Genomic DNA, 20644 nt, shown 5'->3' with positions numbered 1-20644 from the left:
TAACTGAAATACGGAAAAGTAATATGTATATGACAAATTACATGGTTGATTATTACTGCTCTAGATAACCAGCAGCATAGATCAGTGGTTAGTGTACAATGCTTTCAACTCCATTGGTCATGGGTTCATGGGTTCAATCCGTGGCCCATTGCTACTGGACAGACCTTAAATATATGACTACAGGTCGATCGTTTCCTATTATAGTTTGCCAATATATCTGATTTCATTAAGACGGTTCCAACAAATTTCCACGGTTCAACCTTTCCTATTTTCTCGCAAAATTTGAGCTTATAGCATCTCGAATTTGCCTATTTATAAAACGCTGTAAAAATTTTCGTCAAATTTGGCTATACATAGATGTCTATATGATGATCTGTTAAAACTGTTTATCGATGTTTGTAATTGGCCAGGAGGGCGCATTGTTGTTTATTTATTAGACCTTCCTGGTATATGCATAATAATAATAATACTTCCAATATTTATCTACAATTTTTGGCTATAGATGTCGCGTAAAATAAAAAAGAGTGTAAAAACACCTGTATGAATAAATAAAGTAGTTAATATTTTGTACTTTTTTAAATTTCTTTCATCGCGTTCAATGTATATGTACATATTATATTGGTTTTCATAAACAGCAGTGGATGATTTTTACCGGTAAATGGACACGAACTTAAGCCATCACCCAATACATACATACAATTCATAATGATGATGATTTATAATATATACGATTTTGTATGCAAAATATTTTATTTACTTTCCTTTTTCAATTTTTCCAATTAATTTTCTTCAAAAAAAGATGCATTTTTTTACTGTCACAAATTAAATAGGTAAAATCAAAGCAGACTAGATGAAAGAGTGCACTTGAATTTTTAATTAAAATATGAAATCCTATTATATATTTGCAGGGCTATTTTTTTTTTTTTTTTTATTGACAAACCTTGAAAAACATGTCTGCAATGAGCTGATTTTTAATTTATCAATGCATATGAATTTTTTTATTCAATTTAATTTGAACGTATTTTTTCAATAGAACGTTTTTTGATTTCAAAATACTAGCAGTCATACTCAGCTTTGCCCAGATTCATTTTAATATCTATATGTTTGTTTGTATAATAGATATGAACCATTTTTTATTGTTACAAGATTTTAGTAGCTTCACTTCGCCAATTGGTCCGACAATATTCCCACATTATTCCAATCGCTTTGAAACTTTGGCATTTTGCAAGGTTTGGCCGCCAATAGAGATTTCGATTGCTTCCGCTATAATTCGATGGTGAAAAAAAATCGTAATAAACACGTTTAAGAATCCAAAAATTTTGGAAAAGGTGACAATTAACCATTTGCCACTACCCTGTAGCCTTATATGTTTGACTTTCCGCCCCCATTCGTTTTGTCAGATTTTAATTGTTTATACGCGTAAAACTTTATCAATATATGTATACTATTCATACAAGGCGTCGCCAAGTCAAAATTATTGAATTCACTAAGTTCGAATAAGTGCGTCACCACTGCTACATATTTTTTCCAGTATTAAACGAAATGTGATTGTCATTTCAGCGTTTTGTCAGACGGTAATATGTAGAGCAACATGCCTTCCAGTAAATTACCGTCTCGAGAATCCGTGGAATAAATTCAACGCCACTTTATTACACCATCCTGATTGATGATGATGAATTTCGAGACAACCCCTCAAACCGTGTTAAGATCAACCCCCGTACCACCGGTCTCCTTCCTCTCCACCCCCTCCCCCGCCATTTTCATCTGTAAACTCGTTTTACTTGTCTTTTGTGTAAAATTCAATCTGAAAAGTCGCCGCGATCAAAGTGCGCGTCGTTTATACTTAAAGGGGTGAAATAAACGTAAGCGAAAATTTCTACCAGAAATAGAAACTCGATGGAGAGGCATTTTCACAGGGCACTTTTGCCGCTTCGGGAAAACACACAAATATATATATGTATATATATATATATATATATATATATATATATATATATATATATATATATATACATGTATTTATTTGTATGTATATCTGGGTGGATTTTTCTCTCACGGATATCCCACTTTCCTAGTTGGCCGATCACGTAAATCAAATACAACGCCATTGTTCCTTGATTTTTTCCCCCTCCTCCGTCTATTTCTCTTTCTCTTTGTATGTTTTTCTCCCAACAGAGTACACACACACAGCCGGGAATTTTATTAACTACAGAGAATACTTTCCAAGAGAAGACGCTTCTATGAAAGAACACGTAAGCTGACTTACAATTCCGTATAGAAATCTATAAAGTTTTCATTTATTGTAAAACGAACGAATTTCTGTACACTGTGCTACTAAATTCTAGATATGAGCCAATATATTTGAAAATGGCATAAATCCACTTTTCTTCATTTCGAGAAATATTTCAAAAAACATTAAAAATAATGTTTTGCGTTTGACAATATTTAAAAAAAATACTAAAGGCTGTGATACGTTTATTCTGCTTTTCCGAGATTCTGGAAATATATAATTAAAAAAAAAAAACTCATAACAATTTGTGCATCCAGTCAAACAGAAATAGTGTTTTTTGAATTGAAAATTGGACTTCCCTCACTTTCAAATATAACGGCTCATAACGGCAAAAGTGCAATCAGGATCTTTTCTTAGGCAAAAACCAGATGATCGCAATCAGATCAGAAAGAGGAGAAACAATTAGAAATAGAGAAGATATTTTTGCGTAGGGGTGGGTGGAGGATCCAAGTAAAAGGCCAACAGTCGTTTCACAGCATTTATTGATGATTAAGGAGATACACGCACTGGCAGTGCTCAGTCCAGAATGACATGATATCGCCTACGTACCGCCTTATAAAGGGTCGATCTCTCAGGACGCCTAATCTGTTTACCTGTTGTATAGTCACGTATTCGGATATGTGTTTCCACGACATTGGGTCTCCCCGTACCGATTCTGAGAAATAACTAATAACGGTCATTGTTTAGCCTAAATGCACTTAGAGTCCAGATATAATCCTTGGAAGTATGTGCATGCACTTAGATAACCCGATAACAGATATCCGTTGGTCTAAGTGCAATTCGCTCAATCCGCTGCGCACGTAACAATATTATAGACAGAGTTTACACGTTCTATTCAAAGTTATACAGCATTTTACAAATCAGCCAATTCGAGATGCTGAAAAGCTTGAAGTTAGTGAAAAATAGATCAAAGTTATCAATTTGTTGGAACCGTTTCAATGAAAATCTGATAAATTGGCAAACGATTGACTTGGAGTCTCATATCCAAAGTGTGGCCAGCATCCCCAGAGAGATTGAGCCCGTGACCACTCGGTTTAAAGCAGTATATGCTAACCACTAATATATGCTGCTGCTTGACTATTATTAAAAGAGTTCGCCACCTGTAAAAGGTTGGGAGCCTATGCTCTACAATATTAGCCAACATCACATATGTACATAGGATTATGTTATTTATTACAAATAAGTTTTCCTACAAACTTTTTTTAGAATGAAATCAATGCTATTAACAGATACACAAACACAGTGGTATTGTTATATATTATATAATATCAAAATTTAAAAAAAATTACCAACTATTCAATTTTATTTTATTTTGATTTTTAAATGCTTTTTATTATTACGAAATTATGCTCACAATACATCTTATATCTATTTTAATAGCTACTGATCTACTGATCATTTTCTATTTTACAATTTAATTTAATTTGGTTAGTAATCATAGTATTGTATTATTCTAATGTTAATGTACAGCATAATAGGAAAAAGTGCTCAATAATCTACATAAAAATTGATTTGATCATAAATTGCAGCAATGAAAATGAGAAAAATTTACACTTACTTTTACGATTGACGACCACTATATGTACTATAGTCGTAGCATTTGCTTCGTATCTACGAAATCGTTGCTATTCATGCGTGCAAATTGAAAATTGTTTCGGAAAACAGGAGACTCTTTCGGATTTATTTTCTTTTTGTAATGAACATTACCAGTTAATTCAATTTCCTGATCTCGTCGGAAGAACGACGCGAAAATTATAATATCTTTTGCCTCCGGGTGAAAAACACGAGTAAGAGGAATAGACGTCAGTTAGCGAAGGGATTTCCCCACGTTGTTGTAATGAAATTTAAATGAAATATTATTCAGGTAAACAAGTAATTTGGCAACCTTTATTCAAAACGCTTTCACCTTAGCGCGTATAACTAAATTTAACAAACTCCCCTTACAAACACACTAGCTTTCCGACAAATGTCAATAACGAAACCGATTTCAACCACTATTAGGTATGTTGTATACCCTAAATAAACACGTGGCAGGGGTTGTGTTTTTTTTCATTCGATTAATAACTTTGCGTGTTCCAAACTAATCCGCTTAAATCTATCTAAAAATAAATAAAAATATGCGACTTTATCGAAGCAGGAAGGAACGAACACATAAACTGATGTATATATTACGGCCAAAAGGAGATATTCTTAATTGAAAGCAAAAATAGTTGTACATCTGTAGTAAATTGGTTGCCTTTATCTGTTTGCTTATTAGCGTCTTTGGCGAGTAAATCCATGTCCCTTAGGAATTAAAGCCTTCACGTAGTCAACAATTTATTGTTCTTTTTTTAGTTCTTATTCTTTTGGGTATACTCTACTTCGGTATTTATCTAATAATGGCATCGCCGTGTCCAAAAAAATGTGTATAAGCTCGTAGTTTGTATTGTATTTTTATTTTATTATAATACTCAGTAGCACAGTAGCACCGGGTGACACCATTTTGGGGGGGGGGACTAAATTATTCACATTGAAAAACGCTAATTCGACATATTCGTTATATGATGGTCCTCGAGTGGCTACACGCCTCATTGAAACTTCTGTATATTTACAGCTTTCTGTATTTATACAGCTACCGCGAAATCTGTCTGGTGCAGCTATATATGTATAGCAAATATGAGCCATAATTGACTTTTGTTCGAATTCTTTAGATATCAGTGTATGTACCTAAAGGTAAAAAGGGTAACCGATTCAAACCAATCCAGAAACAACATTTGAACTTAAGTTATGTTTTTGACGCTTCTCTCTCGTACATCATATGAATTAACAAATATTAATAATCAATAAAAAATATTTTTTAGGTGACACCACCACTAGCGACACAACTGTAATACTTGTAATATTCCTTACTGTGGCTAAGCGTGCAGGTATACATGTGTAAAACCAGCGATTAATTTTTAATGTGATTTACAAGCATATGCTCATAAAATCCATTGTCTAGCCAAAAAATTTTGATGAAAGAACATTAAAAAATTTCAAGATGATTTTTCTCAGCATCCCCTTTTTTAATTAAAATATTTTTTAATACATTTTGATCTATAAAAATCATTGCATTTGATTTTTAAAAGGCTTTATTTAAGTAAATCTAAAATAACTCGGTAATTTGTCATGGTCGTAAAACTGTGTGCTGGGTCGTGCTTAAAAAAATACGTCAACTGTCAGACGCTATGGGCGCGTTGGTTTTCACATTTCAATTAAAAAAACGATGTTTTCGAGTTTAATTTGAAAGAAAATACGAGCAATTGGTAAAATATATGTATTTTTTAATTATTTTCATTTATTTACATGTGTCTAAATCGCTTTAAATAGATTGACGTGTGAGGTTATGTTTGGTTGAATGTATACTTACAAATGTAATCATTTTAACGTGTTCCTTATAGAAAAATGGCCAACCGAACTGTCAAAGACGCAAAATCAATCAGAGGGACAAATCCTCAATACCTGATCGAGAAAATCATAAGATCCCGCATATACGATTCCAAATATTGGAAAGAAGAATGCTTCGCTCTTACATCAGAACTATTAGTAGACAAAGCCATGGAATTGCGATACGTGGGAGGCGTACACGGAGGCCATGTTCGTCCGGCTCCGTTCCTCTGCCTCCTTCTGAAGATGCTCCAAATCCAGCCCGAGAAGGAGATCGTCGTCGAGTTCATAAAGAACGAAGAGTTCAAATACGTACGAGCACTGGGCGCGTTCTATATGCGCCTCACGGGCAGCTCGATAGACTGCTACAAGTATTTAGAGCCGCTGTACAATGATAATAGGAAGCTGCGGCGGCAGAATCGAGATGCCAGATTCGAACTAGTGCACGTGGACGAGTTCATCGACGAGCTGTTACGAGAGGAACGTCTCTGCGACATAATCCTGCCGAGGGTTCAGAAGAGGTTCGTACTAGAGGAGAACAACGAGCTAGATCCGAAGGTTTCGGCTTTGGACGACGACTTAGACGAGGATATACAATCCGATGAAGAAGCTAAGGATAATCACGAATGGAAGGAAAATCACAAACCGTTGAAGACTAATGATAAACCAGAACGGACGAGAGAAAAGGATAGGGAAAGAAGACACAGGTCAATATATTATAATACTTACAATATACGTACATAGTTGAACGTATTATCTTAATACATCTTCTTTATAGATCCAGGGAGAAGGAAAGAGAGAGACGGCCCGAACGAAAGGAAGATAAAGAGCGTAAACGGGAGCGTTCTCGGAGCCGGGAAAGACAACGGGAAAAGGAGAGGGAGCGGGAAAGAGAGAAGAGGCACCGAGAAAGGGAACGCGACCGACACCACAGACCCACAAATGACAGACATGAAGGTGATCAAAGACGGCGACCAAGAGATAGAAGATATTGAGCGTCATCGTCGATCTCCTCGTGCGAAATAAAAATTCATAAAAGATTCTTTTTAAGATTTAATTTATATATAATATAAATGTGGGTCAATTTACATACCAATGAAGTTTATATTTAGACACAATTAAATTAACAATTAAACCAGTTTCCATACATCAGCTGTAATTTTTATTGTTATTTTAATTTTGTAAAATAATATACGTATGTATATTTTCAAATCAAACTCATTAGTTTTGTCTTTGATTGGGAGAAAAAATTACAAAAAATAAAATGGCATCGAAATGATGAAATAAACTTTTTAGATACAAATGAAAATATTTTTAATTACTTCTCCATGTCTAATTAACGTTAAACATCATGAATAGTTTTTTGACATCAATCCTATTTGTACAATATAAAAATAAACATTAAATTTAGTAAGGAGGTTGTGTGTAGATTAATTAATATTTTACTGGTCCGTAAATAGGTTGATTTATTTCATTATCAGTACAATCATTCTGATTACACTGAGCAACAAGAAATCACCTTTTTTACTTACCGGAGCATAGACTATTCAATCTTCACTAAGTTTGGCCCACTAAATTCGAATATGACAATAATTTTTGTTGGCTGGCTCTCGTTATGATAGATATGAACGTTAAAACATGTGTAATATGTACAGATTTTGGCTTTTACAGTCTTCAATTCAAAATCTAGTATTGCTATGCTATAATTGAGTATTGGAATCATTAGTTAGATGTTTTCCCTATTGATTGTAATATTTTATTGCTTTAAAATACGTATAATTAATTATCTAGCGAATTTTCAAAGTCAAAATTGTACATGATTTTAAATTAATTAAAGTAAGTGATTGTGAGCGAGTGAGATGAAGTGATGCGCTCGCCATTCTTCATCTCGCTTTTACATTAACCATGCGGTTTAAACATCAGCATTTTTAACTCAATTTAAAATCATTCACCGCTCGAATTCAACAAATATTGACATAAAATACCAATCCTTACAAACGTGGTAAAGCGAAAAATTAGCTAGACTAGCCCTTAATATTATGGGGGAAAAATGTGTAGACAAAAAGTATATTATTGACTTTTTAAATTTGCTAGATAATTAATCAAAAGTATTCTAAATGTGTTGATTCCAATACTCACTTTTGGCATAGCAATACTAGATTTTGCTTTGCACGCGGCTGTCTTCCATAGAATTTCTGAACTTTGCACGGGATTTTGAGGCTTATATGCGCCTATTTCAACTGTTTTAAGGTTCAAAACTGGTTGAATATATTACTGAGAGTTGAATGCTATCTATTCAATTTGCTTAAAATGAATATATACCAGTCAAAATTAGTTTTTTGAGGAACCATACTGAAACCTCGTTTATGTGACGTCACGTCTTCATACAATTGAGACGACACGTCTCAATTGTATGAAGAATGATTATTTGACAATTAAGCCAAAACTACGAGATATATTATGTATTTTATTGTTTAAAAAAATACTTTATGTGTTAATTAACATATCTGGTTACTAGAGTAAATATTAAAATCTGTATTTAAGGTCGAAAACTCGATTGCCAAATTCGCGAAAAAGGTACAGGGCTTGTTCGCTATATTTATTGCCGCAGGCAAAGGGTTAAAGACTAAAAAAGCCAAAAATCTGTACAAATTGCACTTTTATTTTTAAAAGCTCACATCTCTTAAATGAGAACTAGCAAAAAATATTGTCATATTCGAATTCAGTTGGTGGCTCAGTATTATGTAAATGAATTCCCACTCAATTACAAATGTACAAGAATTGTTTTGTTCAATAGTCATAGCATATATTGTTGTTTACTTTCATTCAAGTTTATGAATTTGTTTTTATAATGTACAAAAAGGATGTGAAAAAAATAGTCACAATAGTCAGGTCCATTAGGTGGAACCACATCCAATTGAAACGTAAGACTGATATAGCAAATTGTGTTTAAATTTCATTTTATTTTATAAATAATCAAATAGTGAATAGGTACAATATTAATTAATAGTGTTTATAAAATATCATTCATTCTAGTGTCATCATAACTACGTAGGTACAAAAATGTTGCCATTTCATTAATTTATCAAAGTGCAAAAATTGCAATTGAACTTTTGTACAATGTATTGTACGTTTGTATGTGTTAGCATTTGATATTTAACTAATTGGAAGACTGTTTGCAGCTAACTATTCTTCGTTAATTGTTTGTTTCGCTATAAAGCTAATACATATACATATATATAATTAATATATACATGATGAAAACTATAATACTTTTACAAGACAATAATTATTTTGTTGATTAGGACAATAAATCGCATATGTACACGTATAAACAACATTCTCATTATAAAATATATAAATATAATAGTAAAGTGACAAATTTACCGAGTAACAAATGTAACATATATTTTTCTAATAGGACTTAATAAACTCCGGGTGCCGAACCTGATAACGAAACGTGTTAATAAGTTTAATCTAAATATTGCACCGCATTAAATTTAGACGTGCAATCGAATGCACGCGAATCTAAGACAGCTCCTCTCCGCTGGAGCTGCGACTGATGGAACTCTTCATGAGGTCACCGAACAACGGCACCCCAAACCTCGAATGCTAAAAAGTCGGAGCGTTCGTGATGAAAATTTTGTCCTCTTCCTTTTTTATCCACTTCAAAAGTCTATCGACGGCGCCTATGGCGGTGATCTTATCCACGAGCGGATCGAACGTCATGTACAGCTCGAACCCTACTGACACCTGAAATTCAAAACAAATCCAATCAATCATTAAGCATGTATTAGCCCGAGGCTACCGAACACGTCATTGATGATGTCACAAATCGGAAATGGATGAAAACTTTTTATTTACACTATGACGGCCGCTGACTCATATTTGTATCCGATGCGGTGCAAACGATCGACAAGCGCCAGACAGACTGAACCACAGATTAACGACACGTGTACCTTATGCGTGCGCACTGCTCGCACTTTCACTAAGCGAAATCTACCCGAAGCCCCGACATACCTACCCTGTATACGTTCTGTGCTTCTCATACTTTAGTTCCGAATTAAACTCGCCAGAAAGATCCAACTCAATTTTAATAATTGCATCTGTGCACATCGAAAGGTTACTCGTCATCTGATGTGCCATCTATCATTCGTGAAGTAGAGAATTGTGTTTAAAGCAGCCATCCAGTTAATCTGTGGTTCATTCTGTCTGGCGCTTGTCGATCGTTTGCACCAAACCCATTTGTATCATGTTGGGTGCACAAAGCTTACTGGCCGCTGACACGTATATGATTCACGATTGCGCGAACTGTTTCAGTCCGCTGATATATTTTTGTATCACGTTTTCGTTTAGCCAGCAGCATAGCTCGGTCCTTAATCTTCTGCTTAGCGTCGAGAGGCGCCGGGTTCGATCCCATGAGCTAACCTCGATTGAAAAGAATGTTTATCTGTAGTGCTGCTGGTCAGACCTGGATATTTGTGACTCCAGATCAATCGTTTCCTATCAGAGTTTGCCAATTTTCTCTGATTTCATTGTTGAAACGGTTCCCGGTAAAATTGTCTAAATGTCCTTCCTACCTACTACATATGTCACCATTATTTGAGATTGATTAATGTACAATTCATAGATGTCTCGTTAATTTGCGAGTTTTTCAGTGTCTCGTAATTCACCGACTTGTATAATAAAAAAAAAATGCTGCAATGTTTGTAATTGGCCAGGAAGGCCTTCCTAGTATATATAAGTAAAAAAAAAATGCACTATTTCCGAGGTCAAGATTTTTACTTTATGTATGCATGTATAATAGTAGCAGTAGATTAAGTTTTGTGATTATGCGAAAATTCGAACTCAGAATCGATCACTGATCACGTTTTCGTGGTTTAGAAAAAGTGTGTGTACGTCTATGTATTTTTTTTAATTTTTGATTTGACCGGAAGTGGTATAGGTGTCGTCTTTTAAGTTTTGGGATTAAATTATCTCCCGAACCAATGCATGCAATAGACATTATAAATTGTATAGTACACCAATATTTTGACCTCGACTGGAAGTAGTACTTTAACTCTAAAGAATCGAGGTTTTGCTCAGAAACCTTCGAGTGTATTGAACTAAAATTTCATATCTAGAAGTTTAAGCTTAATATACATATAAGTTGTATATAACATAACTTGATGAAGTAAAGACAGTCTTTAGTGAAGACCCGTCAACTAGAAGTGGCAGTTTACTCTTGTTCAACTTTTCTTCTTAAAATACGTGTGCACTTCGCAAGAAAATTCAAGTAGAGTCCTCGTATCAATGTGATGAAAATAAAATAAAATCATTAAATTTAATAAACCGGAAGTGGGATTTTTTCCACTTTAAAAAGTCAAATATGTTATGACCATACGATTTTTTTCCACACTACTCAACGTATTAAGCTTATATTTGTATTCTTTATGAACTTACTTAGAGATGATAAGAATTCGTAAACCGGAAGTAGTAATTCTTTTTAAAACAATACTTCATTATTTTATTTTGACCTTTTAAATTATCTCCATCTTCTTGATATTTTATGTTTATAATATTTATGGTGATATTAAGCGATAAAAAAATTTTGAACAAAATCGGACAACCGCTAGTAGAACTTTTGTCTTGTGTTAGTTTCCCTACATTTGCGCTCAATTTGTATCGAAAATGCTCTCATGTGTGAATGTTTTACTATCGAATTTTGTGTTTTATATTTCTTATATTCCTCAAGTACATAGATAAAGTCGTGGGTTGGTCACATCCGAATTTTTTTATTAGCTAAAATGCATTTTTGAATGTTGCAGAAAGGTTATTCTTCATTAACCGATACAAAGTTTCACGAATTATCTCCAAAATAAACAAACATTTTTCAACGCAATCACTGATAGGTACTGAATAAATTTTCCCATGATCACAAAATTTCATCTATCGATACTTCATATGTGATACAGTTAAAAGAATTGCCTCGAGAACCAAATGTTTAATTTAAACACTCACCCAAGACAAAATAGTGCTCTGAGAGTTCAGCCTGTAGATTAGATTTACCGGCCTGGCCGAACGGTGCATCTGACCGCAGACTTTCCTATAAGCGTCCAAGTAATTCGTGTCGGGCAACTTGCAATTTTCAATACTGGCACTGTCTGCATCGGCACATAGAAAATTCGGCAAATTGATCTTGTTCGACGAAATCTTCCCTTTCGTAGGCTCGACTTTCACCGAGTCGGAATCGAGATCGTCTTGAGACGCTCTGTGCGATCTGCTATCGACGGGGTCGGAGGTGAACAACTGTGCTGTAGTCCGACATTTGTAAATGAAATGCCTCAACTCGGGTACTCCGAGATGCCGTAGCGGTTTACTCGTCGATAGATCTTTTTTACCAGACACTGCATCGTTGATGGCTTCCAAGCAGTTTGTACGACGGAGTTTCTGCAAAATGCACGCATATTAATACGCATCAGACTTGTATGGCACTAACAATAAGGTAAAACGATATTACAGACCTCGGTAATTGTTTGCTTTGCCTGCGAAAGTGGAAAGAAAGCGTCTCGCTGTACGGTCAAGAGCAGCAAACAGGCTTGGCAGTCATCAGATAAGTACGATACATGTCCATGTAAAAATCCACTAAAAAACATATTGTAATATAAGTAAAGACAATATTAAATCGGGTTAAAATAGATAAGACCACTATATACATATGTAGTAGTCGTTATAAAATCGACTCAATTTCTCAGGCAAACACTGATTGAACTATCGATCACTAAGCAAAATATTTACTTGGTAAATATAAAGTATTACCAAGTGTAATCTGGTCTTAGTGTTGCTTAAGTTGTATTTACATACATATATACGGTATAATCTCGATTATCCAGGTACGGACTATTCATACTTGAAATAAATTCAATTTTTGTTTTTAATTTCGTTATTTTTTAATGATATTGTTGAGTAGGAGTAGGTGGAGGATCCAAATTAAAGAGAAAAGTCGCTTCACAGCATTTATTGGCTGATTAAGGAGGTCCACGCGCAGCCAGCGCTCGTTCCAGAATAATCCCCCACGCCAAGTGTACTTCCTTTTAAAGGACAGGTTGCTCACTGTAGCGTCCTCGAACCGTTTTTTTATCTATTGTTTAGGCACGTACGGTCTCGGGTACGCACAGTCTCGCGCTTTCATCAGGATTCTGAGAACTCTAATGGGAAGTGACCGAGTGCCGTTACCAACCACTAGGTCAATTCGGGGGTCTCCATTAGGCGGGAGATAATCTCCACGTTACAATATATTTGCATTTGAAAATTGTACCCAGTACAAAACAAAAACTTACGTTGATTGAGAGATTCGAAAATGGGGAATCGGTGCTCAAACTATTCGAGATACATATATTTAAACAAAAAAAGAGATTTTGATAGTGCTGCAATTAATAAACGAAAGAATATTAAAAAATTTCAAATAAAAGAGTATGAAAATGTCATCATACGAGGATTTTGATTCAGCCGTGTTACATGGTTTAATCTGCAGTCATATATGTGCATGGAAAAGGGTAAGTTTTTCCATGAATAATTGGAGTTGGAAGAGAACTTCAACGCCTCGTCTGGATGGCTGATCAGATTTAAGCAACGATATGGTATTCGGGAGCTTAAATTTAGGGATTATAATACCGGTAAATCGATAAAATTTGGCCATCGGTAATTATTTTATCGCGAATTAAGTACATATACAGACATAATATTGCATTAAAAATCGATTCAAATGGCGTATTGTGAAACAGGTGATATGAAATTTGTTTATTTTCAATATTAAATGTCCAAAAAGATGTATTCGTAAGAGTGGCTATGCTGATACTTGCTTACCACTATGGCGGACGCTGACTGATATTTGTATCATGTTGGATGCACAACGCTTATTGGCCACTGATACATATATGATTCACGACTACGCGAATATATTTTTCGTGCAGAATATATTTTTCAGTCCGCTGATATATATTTCGTTTATGACGAAAACGTGATACAAAATTGTATCATCGACCACAAACGATTGACGCAAACGTGATACAAAAATATATCAGTGGACTGAAACAGTTCGCGCAGTCGTAAATCATATACATATGTACCAGCGGCCACTAAGCGTTGTGCACCAAACATGATACAAATATGAGTCAGCGGCCACAATCGTGTTAAGAGCAAACCAAACCAATCAAATTGTAATTAATGCGATCAGACGGTTGTTTGAATTGTGGTCCAAACTTTAAATAAATAAATATGATTGGTTAAAACATTAAAAAAATATATGGATTAATTATTACGAATGTAATACTTGATTGAAAATCGACTGGAGTTGCCATATTTCACAAAAATAAAATCGTAAGAAACTACAAAAACGATAAATGGTGTACAGAACAGCACCAGAATATCCAAAAAAATGTAGAATCTGGCCTAACCTAGTACTTATGTAAAATATTCCACATATCTTTGGTTTTTATTTTATTTATTTCATTGTTGAAATTTATTTTAGAAAATATTATGCACGTCAGTGTTCGCCAAGTGGGTTATTTTTGGACATATTATATTTTGAGTGTGAAACTTTTTTTTTCGACTAATAAAGGTCGAATACCAGTCAAGATATAAATAATGTTCTTGCATCTTTTGAAAAGAAATAACTGCAATGAACACTTATGGTATATTAGTACCTGCTATGCCAATTCATTTAGACTATTTTTGTATGAAATTACTGTTAACTAAATCCTTTTTTTTTTCTCTAAGCAAGACATCATTTAGCATCCAGCAGGGATGTTAACTTTATTTAAAAATAATACTCTCAAAAGAGCTGAATAGTTAAAAGGAAATAATGTTTATTATGGATGGACAGACCGATGTTGTTAAATGTCTAAATACAAGCCTAATTACAAAAGTAAGTATAAACCTCCCTGACTAATCTTATCTACAATATTTAATACAAAAATATTGAAATTGTTATTGATTTATTTTATTACAATATGTACATAGTAGTTGTTTTTATTGTTTTATTGTGATTTATTTTATTAAACTCCATATTAAATATATTTTGTATTGAAAACCCCTGTCGACTGCATCTATAGATAAAAATAGGCCAATAGGACAACACTAAAAAAGATTACTACGCCCAAAAAGAGCTCACTTGGCGAACACTGATCTAAGTTGTAATGCTGTTTGTTTGTTTGTCGACAAAAAAATAAATAAATCCCCAAATCCGATCTTACCAACGGTTCTATGATTAAACCGAAAGAGCAGATATATAAAACTCGTGTTCAATTTTTTTTGTAACCGATTTTATCCGATCACCCTTAACCCTTTGCCCGCGGCAATAAATATAGCGAACAATCCCTGTACGCGGCACCTTTTTCGCGAATTTGGCAATCGAGTATTCGACTTTAAATACAGATTTTAATATTAACTCAAGTAACCATATATGTTAATTAACACATAAAGTATTATTTTAAACAATAAAATACATAATATATCTCGTAGTTTTGGCTTAATTGTCAAATAATCATTCTTCATACAATTGAGACGTATCGTCGCCATTGTTCAACAGACGTGACGTCACATACAAGAGGTTTCAGTATGGTTCCACAAAAAACTAATTTTGACTGGTATATATGAATTTTAAGCAAATTGAATAGATGGCATTCAACTCTCAGTAGTATATTCAACCAATTTTGAACCTTAAAACAGTTGAAATAGGCGCATATAAGGCTCAAAATCCCGTGCAAAGTTCAGAAATTCTATGGAAGACAGTCGCGCTACAGACTTGTCGCCCAAAAGCTTCCATAGAAGACGGCCGCGGGCAAACGGTTAACAACCTATGTATGTATACAAAATACAAAGAAAAAAATACCTCGAATCAAACTTTGGTAAACATATAGGCGTCCAACTTTCTGCAGACTTGAAAGACTCGGAGCTTTTAACTAGATTCAGCACTAAATGAATATCCGACGGATGTAACGTATACTTCTTCATACGCACTAGCGTTACTAATTGATTGCCAGCAATTAAAATCGCAAACACTAAATCCTACAACAAAAAAAAATAAAACATTAATCCGTACGAAACTTCGTACAAAACATACCAAACTAAAAAATAAAAAATACCTTTATTTTACTACAAGCAGAAACAATGGCGTTCGTTATATTGTCTCGCATACTAGGCGCCAAGGGCAAACATCTGAAACCAGTACAACGCTTATCAGCAACAACATTCAATACACTACAGATAAAAAATCAAATTTTGCAACACGCAATGGTTCACAGACCGAACTGCGCCCAACAAAAAAGACGGATCCTTCTCCATGAAGTTGAGCAGATGATCGATAAGCCTCTCGGCACCGGACAACAGTCTCCGCAGATCGTAATTGCGTCGCTGTTCGAAGATGCGCGTCAGCTGCGTGAGGGTCAGCACCGACACGATCTGATTGAAAACGTACCTGCGGCGACAGAATAAAATCAATTCAAGTCAACGATGATTCGAATACCAATTCTAATATATATTACTAACGTCAATTGCAGCACTAGTTGGGTTTCGCTGTCGGTTAGTTTCGAAACAGCGGCCAATATGAGTGGTCCCTTGATTAAAAATACGACTAAGCAAGACGGAGTGTGAATCGATCTTATAGTGTCCATCGCAGAATTGTTTACTACGCTTACTAACGCTTGTATAACTCCACACAGACCCGCTAACTTATCCTCATTACCATACCTGAAATTTTACCACATAATATATAGAGAATTTGTATATCGTCGGGCATGCAAAGTAATATACATAGTCGTGCCATAAGTTCTGTTACAAATATATTTTATCACAGAACAAAAACTAATGGACATATTGACATGAAACAAATTTTATTTACAACATAAACTTATACACATAATATAAAACTTAAAAATGTTCGAAATGTCCACCCCTATTTTCTATAAACCCCCTTAACGTGATCGGCCACGCGTCTATAAAATTACGCACCACTTCCATTGACATTTCGTCGACTGCTTTGTTCAAAATCATCTTGAACGACTCTAAAAAGCTATGGCGTATAGAGCATGCTATGTTCTCCAGATCTGAATATAATTTATAATCCAGGGGATTAAGTTTGGGTCTCCAAGAGGGTCATTCTGCCATATTGATAAACGCCCGAATGCTCGCCGTCAACAACGATTTTTCTGCTTACTGGATTTTTTAGCTTTTGCCGAATTCTTTTGTAATATACAACGCTTATTATTAAATAGGATTATATTGATGAGCTTCATAACACGTTCCAAAACATTTTCCAATGCAGTTTTTTCATCCCTTCTCAGGGCATCCCCCAAAAAAAAGAGGCATATGCCCGCTGCTCTCGGACGACTACCTGAGAAGCTTTCTAGGTACTTCCAGCATATAACCTATTATTTTGTTTATTGTATTTATCTTCTATCTTAAAAAAAAATTCGTTAGAAAACAAAAAATTTCGTAGTCCCAAGTACCGTAATAACGAATATGGTTTTGATGAATCTTATCTAAATACGTACCTTTACCAAAAGGAGTAAAAAAATATTGTTGGTATTTAATATTTACGAGCAAAACGATCGCAAACCTTTGTAACAGAACTTATGGCACGACTATGTATAAAAAGTAACAGTGAGTTATATACGGCTCATCAAGATCCTGAAAGGTATTGTATTAATTGTATTTACATTTAACATCTTTAAATAATCATGACGTATCAATTGATATGTAATACATTGAACTTAAATTACATATGATAAATCAAACAAACACACTTTCAATTTAAATATATGTTTCATATACATGTATGAAATATGATAAGATAATATAAATAAATGGCATATTTCATTGTATGTATGTACATATGTTGTATATACTAAAATGAATAAAGAATCTTCATAAAAATGAATGGTAATAAAGTGTTTCATACATACCTAGAATAAATCGGCTTACCAGCCGAACTTAATATAAATACATGTTTATCTTTTCCTAGCCACTCTGGGTTGTGTAAATAGTCCTCGGTGTCCGTACTAGAATCTTCGACAGCTTCTAGACTTACACTAGATAGAGCAGCAGACAAATTGATCTAAAATAAAAGTGGAAAGTTGTTGAGGAGTGATGTGTGTGAAGATTCAGTGGAAAAGTGGTGTGTATGTAGTTACGTCTTGAGCTCTGTCGCGGGCCGAGCCAACTTGCACGGGGGCAGTTGCAGACTCCGCAGAAGGAACTGTCTCGTCTCCGTTGAGCAAATGTCCCTGAATCTGCTGGATGCTGCCCGCGTCTGGTCGCCCGGTGAAACTACTACTCATCTCCGTGGCGAACTCCTCGAGGGAATCCGTGGTCACGAGCATCGTCTCTCGACCGGAAGTGCTGCCGGTCTCTGTTTCCGGTCGGTCCGTTTCCGTGACGAGCGTCGGCTGCGGCAGGTGTTCGCCGCGCGCCCCCATCTCGGACACCACGACCGTTGACACTTCGCAACTGACGTTTGATTGCGGTGCTGCCACTCTACAAAATTTATTTTTATGACAGCTGACTGCTGTGTGGCAACACTATATTAGATCCGTCAACTGAAAATGGCAGTTTACTCTTTTTCGTTTTCTCTTCTACCATTTTTTAAGACCCTTTAAGATCTGTTCATACCTAGTCGGCACGAACTGACTTCAGCAGGTATCCGGCCGTACGAAAAGTATTCTTTGGTACATTTTGTATGGGTATATTCATACCAACCGTCACGTTTACGCCACGGCAGGCTTACAGCAGTACCCGACATTTCCTGTTCATACCTTACAGCAACATCCGTCAACGTATCGTATCCATTTTTTTGGCCATCGTAGAAATATACACGTGAATTGCGTGCCATGAGTCTGCCGCATTGCTGTTTTGGACCAATTATCGATAGTGACAGTTGACAGCTGTTCAATCTTTCGACATGGTTTTGGCGCAAATATTTAAAAAAAATTTAAATTTTTTTACGGAAATATTTAAAAAAATTTTGTCCATCATCCACAAGCGCCTTATACAGTGTCCAAAACTCTCCTTCGGTTTTTCTATTTTTTAACATGGGATGCACATCAAAACGCTTCCGTTTCTTTTTATTGCCTTCTTGAGCTTCTTCTTCCAACAACAGCGCGATTATACATAATTTTTCGTTCGATAAACGTCGAAACATTTTTGCTGACTTGTATTCTGACGCGTAGCTACGAATGCACGTGTATGCATTCATGTTTACCTTTATGCACCTTTAACTGTGTGTGCTCTTCGCGAGAAAATTTCAGTTTAATCCTTGTATCAATGTCATATCAATAAAAATAGTCAAAAATGTTGTGACGACACGATTTAAGGTCTGTTCATATTTAACAGCACTGCACGGCTTCAGCACTGCACGACTCCGTTTCAAATATGTCATTTTATTACATTTCTATTCATATCTACCTACACGTCGCGCTCACGTCACGTTTACAGCACTTTGGCCGAGTGCAAGGCAAAATCGGCTCACTTATACATTACAGGCCATGACGATACGGTGCAATATTGCTTACGTCGTATTGTCGAGTACTTACAATATGAATGCATACACGTGCATTCGTAGCTACGCGTCAGAATACAAGTCAGCAAAAATGTTTCGGCGTTTATCGAACGAAAAATTATGTATAATCGCGTTGTTGTTGGAAGAAGAAGCTCAAGAAGGCAATAAAAAAGCACGGAGGCGTTTTGATGTGCATCCCATGTTAAAAAATAGAAAAACCGAAGGAGAGTTTTGGACACTGTATAAGGAGCTTGTGGATGATGGAAATTTTTTTTTTTTAAATATTTCCGTATGAACTGATACCAATTTGAAACAATACTGGATAAAATAAAAACACAAATCACCAAAAAATCTACAAATTTCAAGGAAGCATTGTCAAAAAGTCATTGTCAGCGCCAAAACCATGTCGAAAGATTGAACAGCTGTCAACTGTCACTATCGATAATTGGTCCAAAACAGCAAAGCGGCAGACTCATGGCTATTCACCGGAGCCTGAGGGGGCCGTGTATTGTTCAATGGTTGTAAATGCATTGTTAAAGGTTTGCCGAACAATGGATAGCACTCTGATTATCCTACCTCTACTCATGGCACGTAATTCGCGTGTATATCTCCACGATGGCCAAAAAGACGGATACGATACGTTGACGGATGTTGCTGTAGGGTATGAACAGGAAATGTCGGGTACTGCTGTAAGCCTGCCGTGGCGTAAACGTGACGGTTGAAATGAACATACCCATACAAAATGTACCAAAGAATACTTTTCGTACGGCCGGATTGAAGTCGGTTTGTGCCGACTAGGTATGAACAGACCTTTAGTTTAATTTATTTCATTATTTCACGATTATAATATAATATTTATTATATTTCATAATATAATTTAGTAATAGTAAATTGTCGGATATCACTCTAACCCATTTATCTGGTAGTCGGCGCTCATCATTGTTTTCATGATTGATTGTTATTTATGAGTGGAATTTTGATTAACTCTCTTCCATTCGGGCCTCACAGGGATGTTTTGTATTTGCAGTTGGTTCTTATTTATTGGAACTGGCTGTAGGTGCAAGGCATTCCTTATGATATATTTTATAAAGATACCATTCTAACAGGATATAAATTTACATAGGTATAAGACACTTTAACAACTGAAATCGTTTTTTGTTCACATTGTTCGTAATTCATGTGTAATTGTCTTAATCGTTTTTTTATATGTTGGAAAATTGGTGTGTCCTTTATGAGTGACAACCAATTTGGGGAAGAGATGGTTGGTGCAAAATGCGATATATTTTATTTTTATTTGATATAATTGAGAAATTTAATTTGTTAAATAAAAATTACAAGGAAAATGTTGAAATCTCATAAGGTGTAAAAATGTAATTATTGCTTTTCTTGGAAAGCTCATTATATTAATTAATATT

The 20644-nt window shown here is 35.1% G+C and overlaps 2 protein-coding genes across 2 annotated transcripts; one reads left to right on the top strand and one right to left on the bottom strand.

Annotated features, from left to right (window-relative positions):
• Nucleotides 1-5437: 5437 nt before the first annotated feature.
• Prp38 (pre-mRNA processing factor 38) lies at nt 5438-9294 on the top strand. The gene is made up of 3 exons (XM_077437890.1): nt 5438-5574; nt 5710-6402; nt 6474-9294. The coding sequence occupies exons 2-3, from the start codon at nt 5714-5716 to the stop codon at nt 6688-6690; spliced, it is 906 nt and encodes a 301-aa protein (XP_077294016.1). The 5' UTR covers nt 5438-5574; nt 5710-5713; the 3' UTR covers nt 6691-9294.
• On the bottom strand, nt 8339-18206 carry Mon1 (vacuolar fusion protein MON1 homolog). The gene is made up of 9 exons (XM_077437889.1): nt 17866-18206; nt 17638-17789; nt 16223-16423; nt 15981-16151; nt 15820-15892; nt 15567-15742; nt 12199-12319; nt 11696-12124; nt 8339-9448 (listed from the first exon to the last, which is right to left on the bottom strand). The coding sequence occupies exons 1-9, from the start codon at nt 18148-18150 to the stop codon at nt 9308-9310; spliced, it is 1749 nt and encodes a 582-aa protein (XP_077294015.1). The 5' UTR covers nt 18151-18206; the 3' UTR covers nt 8339-9307.
• Nucleotides 18207-20644: the final 2438 nt, after the last annotated feature.

Source organism: Arctopsyche grandis, chromosome 9 (genome assembly GCF_051622035.1).
Source record: "Arctopsyche grandis isolate Sample6627 chromosome 9, ASM5162203v2, whole genome shotgun sequence".
NCBI classification, from domain to species: Eukaryota; Metazoa; Arthropoda; class Insecta; order Trichoptera; family Hydropsychidae; genus Arctopsyche; species Arctopsyche grandis.
Note: the sequence above shows the minus strand (reverse complement) of the source record. Positions and strands in the feature narration are given on the sequence as shown.

Bases quoted from the DNA above. Each gene is read 5' to 3' on its own strand.
- Prp38 (XM_077437890.1), top strand. From the start codon at position 5,714: ATGGCCAACCGAACTGTCAAAGACGCAAAATCAATCAGAGGGACAAAT. The intron at 6,403-6,473 runs GTCAATATATTA...TCTTCTTTATAG, and splicing joins GATAGGGAAAGAAGACACAG to ATCCAGGGAGAAGGAAAGAG.
- Mon1 (XM_077437889.1), bottom strand. From the start codon at position 18,150: ATGGGGGCGCGCGGCGAACACCTGCCGCAGCCGACGCTCGTCACGGAA. The intron at 15,743-15,819 runs GTATTTTTTATT...TTTTTGTTGTAG, and splicing joins CTGCTTGTAGTAAAATAAAG to GATTTAGTGTTTGCGATTTT. The intron at 12,125-12,198 runs GTCTGTAATATC...TGCATTTTGCAG, and splicing joins CAAAGCAAACAATTACCGAG to AAACTCCGTCGTACAAACTG.